General features: G+C 36.8%; 1 protein-coding gene across 1 annotated transcript in view; it reads right to left on the reverse strand.

Moving 5' to 3' along the window:
- Positions 1-11,255, reverse strand: part of DCDC5 (doublecortin domain containing 5) — a 129,688-nt gene that overhangs the window by 30,795 nt on the left and 87,638 nt on the right. Inside the window, exons 13-16 of the mRNA XM_006883723.1 lie at positions 10,497-10,649; positions 9,680-9,778; positions 3,877-4,013; positions 2,455-2,634 (exon numbers count right to left, since the gene is read on the reverse strand). Of these exons, the coding sequence (XP_006883785.1) occupies positions 2,455-2,634; positions 3,877-4,013; positions 9,680-9,778; positions 10,497-10,649 (569 nt within the window). The remainder of the gene's footprint in view (positions 1-2,454; positions 2,635-3,876; positions 4,014-9,679; positions 9,779-10,496; positions 10,650-11,255) is intronic.

Consider the following 11,255-nt stretch of genomic DNA (forward strand, 5'->3'; position numbering starts at 1 on the left):
AGGGGAAGACCCTCTATGAGATGGATTGATTCAGTGACTGGGGTAATCGGGATGGGTGTGTCAGAGGCAGTGCAGTTGGCACAGGATAGAGCAGGATTTAGGGCTGTTGTGCATAGTAGGGTCGCTATGAGTCGCAAACGACTCAATGGCACATAACAACAACAATAACAACGACAAGACTATTAAAATTATGATGGTTTTGATTGAGTTGAATATTGTATCCAATATTATAACCATCATCTCAGGGTATAATTATCTGAAGTTTAATTAGCATAACACAGCCTGTAAAGACAGTCTTTCACATCATATTTTGGTGAGTAAAGACTGAAGTCTTGAAAACTTGTAAGGCGCAACTATTGTTCATGTCTTGTTCAGAGCAAAGACGAGTAAAGAAAAATCAAAGACACATAGAAACAAATAATCCAAAGGATTAATAGACCACTCAGATTTCAGCCTTTACGATCCTGAGACCAGAAGGAACCAGATGACACCGGACGATGATTTTTGATTTCTCTGAAAGGGAACACAGTAGAGGATGAAGAAGAGAGTGCAGAAGAAATGTACAGTAAAACTCGAAATCATAAAAATTATCAGGCTTACTCATATAAACTGGTAGAACTTAATCGAGTCTCCATCTTGCCTCATTCCCATGGCTCACATTTCAGTGAAACAATAGATAGGCCTATATGGTGAATACTAACCCCAGCAAGGAACTCATTCCTTAGAACACGCAACTACACAACATCAAACAGCAGCATTTTTTCCAAGAATGAAGCTCAGAAAGTGAGAAGGGATAGGATCAAAGGGGGAATGGAAATGTGAATTTTAGGGAGGAAGTGTAAAGGGTGCTATTAAAATCTAAGGATTATAATCAACACCATATAACAAAATGTGTATGAGTGGATGAATGGAAAATTAATTTGCTCTGTAAACTTTGAGTCAAATAGTAATTGAAAAAAAAAAACAACAAAAAAGAAACCCCCACTCAACAAATACCCTTCCCCAGGTATCTGAAGTTCCTTTCCTTGTCTACCTAGTTTTAAGTCTACATTTTCTGCTTTTTTATTTCTCAAGGACAGCAAATTCATTGTTTGCTTCCTCTATTGGATTATTTTCACAGTTCTTCAGACCTTAATAAAGAAGGTTTCCTTCTCTGAAACACTGACCCAATCTTCAGGGCTCAGATTCCTGTAAGTGTCCCCGTAATTCTAGGTACCTTTATCAGTCTCCATGGGCTTCGCGAATTAAATCTATTGCCCCATCTTGCTGCTTCCTTCTTCCTCAGATCTCATGTTTATATGACTTCCTCTCATGCCAGAAAATATGTCCAGAAATTTTTTAAAATCCCCTAAACTAGAATTACAAACATCATTAAGCAAATATTTAAAGAACTAAGAAATCCACTTGTTACTTCCACTGAGTCACTGAGTGGTACAGGCACAGTAGGCTGCACACTAAAGGATGATAGTCTGAGATCACAGCACCTCGGAAGAAAAGTCTGGTGATCTACTGTCCAAAAATCAGCCTGCATTCCCTCCCCCTTCCTTTGGAGCACAGTCCTTCTCTGACAGATGCAGGGTCATTATGAGTCACAATCAATTCCATAGCAACTGGTTAACATTTTCAGGAAAAGATCAAAACAAAATGTTTGTGCTTTGTTTAGAAATTTACACCTGAACTTGCAAAGTATAAATTTATTCACACATGCCTTTTTTTTTCCTTAGTAAATATTTTACCTTTGGAAAATGGCCAATATCTAGACCTGTGGGTAGTAAGAATAGTATGGGTTTTCTGTAATGAATACCATTAGTAGTAAATAATTAATGATGGGGATATACTTTTTTTTTTCTGAAGAGTGCTGAAAATGAGTGAAGAAAGCTATTTGAAAGTATAGCTTTTTTGCCTTTGGTTTTGTTATTTGAGGGCTGGGCAATCTTGCCATTGTTCTCTGCTGAGCAACTGGCATTTTCTGTGCCAAACAGTGTTGGGTTCCACACTTTCATAATATGAGCTCATTTAATCACCACATCCACCTATGATAAAAGCATTCTATTTCTTTTACAGATGATAAAATGAGGTTCAGAGAAGTGGAGCGAATTGCCTGACCTATCAGAGTGCTCCTTAGAGGTAAGGATGATGAAACTTCATCTCACATATTCTGCATCTATTGTCGGAGGAGGCCAGTCTTTGGAAAAGGACATCATGCTGAGAAAAGTGGACAGTCAGAGAAAGAGAGGAAGATCTCAGCAAGAAGGATTGACATAGTAACAGTGGGCTGGAGCATATCAGAGATGGGAAGAATGGGACAAGGTAGGGCAAGGTTCAGATGTGTTATTCATAGGCTCCCTAGAAGTCCTGGTCAACTTAATGACATCTAACAACAACTTTGAAATAGCAGAAGTCATGTTGGAACTAAAGCTTATGAAATACTCTCTCCTTCCATGACAGATTTACCTCTGAAATAGTTCTGCCCCAGGCATAAGTTCCATCTTCAGGTCTGCCTCCATTTAGGTAAACCCATACTCGTTTCATGTTGGGTTGCTTGTACAGGCGGCTCTGCTTAACTTCTGCATGTTTAGTTGAAATTGGAGACTCTCCTTTGAACTGCAGATCTTGGACTTCAGAAAGGTGTGCCTTTAAAAAGAAACAAAACAAAACCCAGAGACTTTTACGTTTCACAATTTGTCTGCTTAATGTGTATATGAACAATGTGATGAAAGAAACACCTTGAAACATTCAATTGTACTTTAAAAACTTTAGGAAGCATCTATCTCTTCCTTCACTGGCTCTTCTGCAAATCCTCTTTGTTTCCATGAGAGGACTTACTAAAGTGAATTATAATTATAATAGTAACAATAATAAAGAATTTATTTCAGCATAGCACTTAACTTTCACTTCTAATTTGGAAAAATGAATGGAGATGTGTTCCTGGACTACTGTAAGGTACTTCTCCTACTGAGTGATTTCTCTGTATCTAACAAATGAGAATTTTATTGGAACCACAACAGCATTCCCTTTAACTAAGAAGTGCTGACGGGACTACACATGACTGTTGGTTAAGTCCTTAACTTACTATATTTTAAATTATAGTAGCAACTCTTATATGTTGCCAGATCCCTGCCAGGCAGCTTTTCATCCAACTTCAAGAACATACAAGTTCAGTGCTTTGTATTCATTCCTGGTCAGTGATTTATCCTTCTTAGCTTGGCAAGAAGTCATATTTCTAGGATGTCAATTCTTTTTCCCCCCTCGTAACCTTGACTTGGGCATGCACTTAAGATTTAGATTGAACACATTTCATGGATTTGAGAAATCCTATTAAATAGGAACATATCATTTTGATGGAAAACTTCACAAGGCGAAGAAGTTTTCCCAGGTCTCTGTCCTCAATCCTCTCCCACAGCTGACCTTTCCTTTCTCAACAATTTTATATCTGGCAATCCTGACTGATTGGCCAATTGGACTGTAACCACTTTTTTAATTCCTCACTTCTGAATGTCTCCATCGCAATTAGTTTTTTGCTCCTTGCTCTTTTTACATCTTGAGACATACCCTTAGGAGTGATGAGCAATGAAGCCATAAGGCTCAACTTGACTATCCTGATGATAATCACCTTGGTGCATATCCACTGGGCCTTTTCCCTCTTCTTTGCTAAGGTCATAATTTCTGATATCCATTCAGACAAAACACACTGGTATAGGAGCTGGCTGTATTTTAGATAGCTACTCTCAAATGCCAACTCAATGTTTAACGTGGCCATCACTGACCAGATGTTGAGAATATATTAATAGCATAATTTAGAAATTTGGTATTGCACTTTTTAAAAAGTTTCAATAGAAGGGGGGTCCTTCACATGTGTTGTCCTAAAGACCGTACCTCTGTATGTCTTATAAGTTCCACGAGCTTAATTTCCTCTTGACTCTGCTGAGTCCAGCCTCCCTCTACCACCACTGGCTGCACAGCGCTTTTGGTTGGAACCAGGATAGTTGGCTGACATGCTGCAACTCGCCTCCCTGGGGAAAGAAGTCTCTGGAAATATTGTTTCTGATGATAGGCTTTTAGATTTCAAATAAATTGGTTTGGTACTCTATGCATAAATCATTCCACCCAGGCACATAGGCTAAAATACTAAATATGTCATAAAAGTAAGAATGCCAAAGGTAATAATATCTAACAATGCCTCTTCATATGGGAGCTGGAGTCTTTAAATAGCCAAGATAAACACACTCTACAGATGTAAGAGAAAGATAACACGCTGACTTCCACACCAGCCCTAGCCTCTCATCCACAATATGGTTCAGCAATAATTTAGTCAAATAGAATTCGTGACCTATATCGTCCCCATCATCTCCTTCAGCCTTGGAACATATGTTTTGTTCTCTTCACTAATAATAAGCCTTTCCCCACAATTAGCTTAGTGGCCTGGGGATTAAGTATTTCTAAAATAATATTAACTCAAGAGATAGGAGCCCTTTTAAAATTTTTTTCTATCTAATAATACCCTGAGAGCACGATTAGTTTCTGACACCTCCGCTGTGCCCTTTATGATGTTAAAAAGCTGTGGTAAGAGAAAATATTTATTGGAATACTGTATTTTAAAGAATCACAGGCATAATTTAATAAGTATGGTGATTCAAATTTATACATTCTTTCAATGAGGCCACATAAAATGGCTTAAAGAGAGGTTAAAAAAACCATGCTTATGAAATTGTTTTCTTCCTTTGTGTGTTGAAGATACAGTCAGCTTTCAGCCTCATGCTGATCTTTAAGCTTCTTAAAATAATTCTTGCTCTCACAGGCTTTCTCCTCCAGAAACCTACATTGACCACCAGCTATGTGTCACTACTATGCTGGATGATGCAAATACAAACACCTTCAAGATCAAGTTCTTGCCTCAAGGACTAACAGTTTGATGGAGAAAGCAAACAATAGGGAAAGAGTTGTACTAATAACTGATTCTAATTATGCTGCACCAAGTAACTATCGGATTTAGGAAGGAATGTAATGGGGTAGTCAATGCAACATGGTAAATCAAAGCAGGCTTTTTTGAGAAAGTAATCCTTGGGTTGATAGAACAATAAAAATACTAACACAAAGTTTAGTCTCCATTGTCACAGCACTCTTAATGTCTAGATTTCAGTCTATGGCTATGAACAAAAATTCCGTGAAGATAATGCTTTACTTACTAAAGATACAGCACTGACATGCCTGTTGTTCAAATTTTGGAAATACTCCATCAATAAAAATGTCAAGGATTGGAATGTTACTGATCATTTTTTCAGGAAAGCAAAAATGCTCCACAAAAATGAGGAAGATCTTCAATGAGATAGATTGACACAACAATGGAATAAGGACAGCAGAGAATGATACAGGGTCAGGCAGTGTTTTGTTCTGTTGTACAAAAGGTGGCTGAGTTGAAGCAGGTTTAATGGCACCTAAATCAGTTATCATTGACATGCAGTGTGTGGGTTTGAGAAAACATAATTGTATCAACCAGTCAATGATTTACAATGACAATGATACTATGCAACAAGCTTTGGAGAAGACCACAGTGGTCCCTCATAAAACATATAATACAACTTTACACTAAATATAGTTTACAAGAATGGGTACTCTCTTCCCATAAGATTAGCTGCATCTGAAAATCCACCGAAGGGTCAGCTATGGGTCGAGTCTAATTCTTGACAGTACACAACAGCAACAACTCTTAAAGTGCAGAAAACATTAATTTATGGTAGATACATTTGTGTAGATAATATTTCAATAAATATTTTATTTAGAATGCATTTTGAACACTGAAATTTAGTTCAACTAAAGAGAATTCAGTAATAGTGATTTATGATTTATACTATTAAGAGCCAGAAACTGAATAAAGGAAGGAGGAAAACCATCATGCTTTCCCCCCACAACTGGTCTCTAATGGTCTTAAGAAAATGCATGCATTTGCACTATAATTTTCATAAAGAGGTATGTCATCAAGAAAGCTTTTAGTTTGGAGAGAGGTTTTCATGTAAATTGTTATTTATGTACGTAGGGATAATAGAAATTGAAACCCGGTAAAATGTATTCAATAAATTATTTCTTATTTTCTTATTATATTTTCCTATATAGCCTATTTTATTTTACATAAAATCAAGGAGTAGCAATCGCAATAGTTAACCACTAATGGAAAGGCCTCTTTTCTTCTCCTAATGCTTCTTTTCAAGAGCATGGAACTCCACTGGTATTGCAAATTATTTCTTTAATTGGAATTTGGGGGGGGAGATTAAAACCTAAAGGTCACACTACAGAACAACTCCCTATACAAGGTCCCTCATCTCCCTCCTGTACAAATAACATCATCTTCCTTTACTGGGAAGTCTATCCTGGTTCAGCATCATCTGACCTGAGAAGATAACCCGCTTAATTGTGATGTTCACTTAGCAAACCCTTCTCCTTCTTACACTAAACAAAATTCTGCTGTGTGTGTTGGACCTGACCTGCTATTTCTTAGTTTTGTTTTCTAAGTTTTGAGGTCCCAATTGGGAGAAGAGGCTGCCTCATCAGGAGCTCCCATAACAATATTTTTATTTAGTTGTCTCTGGTATATAGTAAATATTAATCATGTTACGTAATCAAAACAAAGTTACTAATATTAACATCAGAAAAAATCATGCTTACAAGTGAAATGTAAAATCAACTTTGCACATTGGTTTTTACACAGTATATGCTTAATAGACATTTGTTACGTATTTCAATAATTATACTACTAGGAATTAATTGATTTAAGAACTACTCATACCTTCTATTTCATCTAGCACACAAGAAGCTTAGCATCCAAGAGGGACCACAGTTAACTGAACCAAGACTTGGTCCTATCTATCCTCACAATTCCAATAGCAAAAAAAAAAGATCTTTCTCAGAGTAAACATTGTATAACATGTGTTAAATTTATATTTAATATCAGAATATATACCAATTTGTCACCAGAAATGAGATCAATTACTTCAGTGGTTCTTTCCATAATGGACATCAAATGAACAAACAGACATTGTTTTTGGCAGTGATACTATTGTTGTTGTTAAGTGCCATCAAGTAGACTTATGATTCATACACAACAGATCTGAACCTTGACCTATCCTGTGCCATCCTCATCATTTCTGGTATACTTGAGCCCACTGTTCCAGTCAATGTGTCAATCCATTTTGTTGAGGGTCTTCTTCTCTTTGGCTGATCTTTTAGCAAAATTATATACAGTAGAGGAAGGCCCTCTATGAGGTGGATTGATTCAGTGACTGGGATAATTGGGATGGGAGTGTCAGAGACAGTGCGATTGGCACAGGACAGAGCGGAGTTTAGGGCCGTTGTACATAGGGTCACTATGAGTCGCAAGCAACTCGATGGCACATAACAACAACAACAACAACAGCTACTGACACTGTAGATGATAAAAAATTAATTTTATGCCATTTGTATTTGCAATCAAAGTTGAAGACATGAAAGAAAAGCAGAATTCAGAAAAGACAGTTTTTTCCAGGTTTATTTCTGGTATGTTTTCTAGTAACTGAACTTGATAGAAAGAACTCTTGAAATAGTATACAAAATGGGTGACCCTGGAGGACATTATGTTGAATGAAATATCTCAGTCACAAAAGGAAAAATACTGCATAGTTCCACTGTGGTAAAGCAGCACTGACCTCGGAGTTGAGGGGAAACTAAGAGGGGATAAATAATGTATACTGCTCTGAAACAGAAGAGGAAGAGAACTGTTTAGGAGGAATATATGATTAGGTGTTATTGTCATGACAAGAGTCCAGAATGAAAGCTGCATGGTGGAGTGGACTGGGGGTGGGGGGATTGTATAACAATGAAAGAAGGGGTTTTTTTTGTTTTGTTTTACTTTTCAAAGAGAAAAGCAAATGGGGGGGGGAGGGCAGGGAGGAAAGTGCAAAAATGAATGAATGGAAATAAAAAGTCTCTGTAAAGATTCATTAAAATAATTTTTTAAAAAAGAAATATTGTTTAGAATTATTAGACTAGAGCTTGGGAAATTTACTGGTATAATACTCATAGCTCTATCAGAAGCCTTTAAGAGTGAAGTTAATAAGCACCCACCACCACTGCTATTGAGTCAGTCTTGACACACAGTAACATTTCATCATGTCCCCAAGGTTGTAACTCTTTATGGGAGGAGACTGCTTATTTAACTCCCACGGAGTGGCTGGTGGATTTGAACTGCTGACCTTACAGTTAGCAGCCCAACACATTATACTCTTTACCACTAAGACTTAGTATAATATGTAATTTGAACAAAATCTCTGTCTGTTGTTGTTGTTGTGTACCATCAAGTCGGAACTAATCCATAGCTAACCCTCCTGTGGGTTTTCAGAGGTAGTTAATTGTATGAGGGAAATTGCCCATCCTGCTCCCACAGAGTAGCTGGTGGATTCGAACTGCGTGCCTTGAGGATTTCAGCACAGCTTCTTGCCACTAGGCCACCAGCGCTCCCTTAAAATGTCAAATTTGAAGATTTGGAATCCTTCAAATCTCTGTATACTACATTAAAAACTAGTTGTGTTATTGATTAAATAAAAAGTCATATTTTTGACACCAGACAGAATATATACTCAAGAATTTAACTCCTGCTAATGTATAACTTCGATCCCTCTCCTGAGGAAGACTGGATGTCTTGGGCATGGGTGAAGGCTGAGGTTTTGGGGTATGGGCAAGATAAGGGTCTCCTCTTGGATCAGTCCATGAGACATTTCATAGTCCTGCCATATCACTGCTGTGTGATGCTGCATTAAAAGTCTGGAAGCAGGGGTGGCATCCACTTCCTAAACCACATGCCTCTGGAAACTCTGAACTTGGAGAAAGGACATCAGGCCTTTTGTTCATAGGGTTGCTATGAGTCGTGCCCGACTCAACAAGACAATCAACAACAACAGTGCAAAGACAAAATCTGAAATATATTCCTGGTAAAACTACAGTCCATAATAAATGTGAATAAAGGTACACGTGAAACACAATGCATATGAATTTTATAGGCAGACCAATATAATTTTTTTAAAAAAAGGATATGTCAAAAAAATTGTTTCTACCCAAAGAACAATTTCATATCACAGTGCTGGGGAATAATATAATGTCAGTCAGGAACCTAAGATTATATGACAAAAAAGAACAGAGAGAGATGACAAGTATTATACTGCCACTTGATCACTTTGACGACAAGAGGTAGATCTGATGCTGGGTAGCATAGTAGTGTTTTCAAGACAACGGTACTGGCTTGTGAAGATACTACTACTCCCTCACACTGAATGTAGAAAACGTACTTCCTCAGCAGTATCCAAGGAATGACAGTAAGTATGCTTCAAGACTAGTTCCAAATATCACAGGTTATCAGCTCACAGATTATTTCAAAATCAAAAGGACAGGTATATGTTCCTGGTACTTGCCTCCAAACATAATACATATTAAGACACATGATGTGAACTTTTCTAAAAATGTGTACATATATAAATTAAAAATTAAAAAAAAAGATATTAGGTTTTAAACTTGCTCCTTAATTATCTTTTGTATCACAATATTTATATAGTGCCCATTAGTTATACACCTACTATCACGTGGCAGGAAATAATTCAGCAACTTGAGATTATATTTAGATTTAAACTTGGTAATGCTTGATGTAGCTCGAACTGACCTTTCAACTGCCTCAGTTTGTGTTTCATAGTATCTAGATCAGCCAAAATTTTGTCCTTTTTTATCCAGTTCTGCTTCTCCAATTTTTCTTTCTGCAGAGCTAAAGTAATAAAAATGCACGCTATTTATCTTGCATTCTTTTATCAACAGTAATTTATCATGTAAGCCAATATTTTATAAAGAACTTTCTGCTCCAAGAAATAGATTCAATTAGAAACAAGTAATTAAAAGGTAAGGGTCATTAAAAGAAACCTTGTTTGAAAGATGACAGGCCTTGAGGCATTTCTTTATGAATAGAGCGGGAGAAAGAAGAACAGTGCTGTTTTATTATATAGATTTACCATATGCAATACTCATATTTCATTTTCCACTTCCACAAACTATTTGGAGGTGATGAAAGCCTGGCTTGGAACCATTCATTTTTTAAACATCCACCTACTGCCTAAAGGGTGCAATTCTTAAAAATGAAAATGTGCAGACAGGTCGTCCTCAGTGTGAATTAAACTCATTTGTTATTTTCTAATGTATACCATTATTCTCACTCTTATAGACCAAGGATCTCTTTATCAACTAAATTAGACATTTTTCCATGCAGAATATCCCATTCCAGTAAGAAAAAAAAATCAGGCAATGGTGAAAATATGGGCAATATAGCTATCTTTGTGCATATATTAATTGATGAACTTCATGTTCTTTAAATAAATGTGATATTATTATGTTGACATGTTACATCTTTAAATCATTTTCTTATGGTAACAAAAAAATTTTTTTATATAGTTACTTAATAGAAAGCAAGAATAAGACAGTAAAAATCTTACCATTCAAAGGTAAAAATGGTTCACCACAAGACACCCAGATGGCAATAGGATTTCTGAAGACAAGGTCAAACAAAGACTCATCTATACCACACAAATGATCAGATGTCACAGGCTTTAGGAGTGATTTGCTTTGCACTTCTGTTTTGGGGATTTCTGGAGGGAAAAAAACCCAGACACATTTACCATTGCTGTTGAGTACCACTGAGTTAGAACTGACCCATAGCTGACCTTCTAGTGGGTTTTAAGAGGCAGTAAATCACACAGGAGGAGAATGCCCATGTCTCTCCCATGGAGCAGCTAGTAGATTCAAACCTTGTGCCTTTGGAATTGCAGCACAACTTCTCACCACTAAGTAATAAAAAACATCCTTCCAGAATTAACTTCTTGATTCAACATATTTCACTCTTCATTAACAACTTAATTTAGAAATTGAACACCCACAACAAATGCTTGCACACGCAATTAGCCAGAAAAGTTTATAGGTAGTAAAAGAATTTAAATTAATTTTAAGTTTCTTCTTTATCCTTTGCTTGATTCTAAAAGAAATTTGGGATCAAATATGTTTATGGCATTGAAGTCTATGGGGGAGAGAATAGTTTAAAAGTATTATGTTTTAGGGCATTATGTTTATCGTAAGAGTATAGAATGAGGGTTGCAGAGTGAATTATATTTGGAGTTTGGGGTAGGGTTGGGGGAAGTGCGGGGGGGGGGGATTGTGTACCAATGAATGAGGGAGTTTTTCTTTTGTTTTTCAAGGAG

Source organism: Elephantulus edwardii, unplaced genomic scaffold (assembly GCF_000299155.1).
Source record: "Elephantulus edwardii isolate Elephantulus edwardi_28Jun2011 unplaced genomic scaffold, EleEdw1.0 scaffold00029, whole genome shotgun sequence".
NCBI classification, from domain to species: domain Eukaryota; kingdom Metazoa; phylum Chordata; class Mammalia; order Macroscelidea; family Macroscelididae; genus Elephantulus; species Elephantulus edwardii.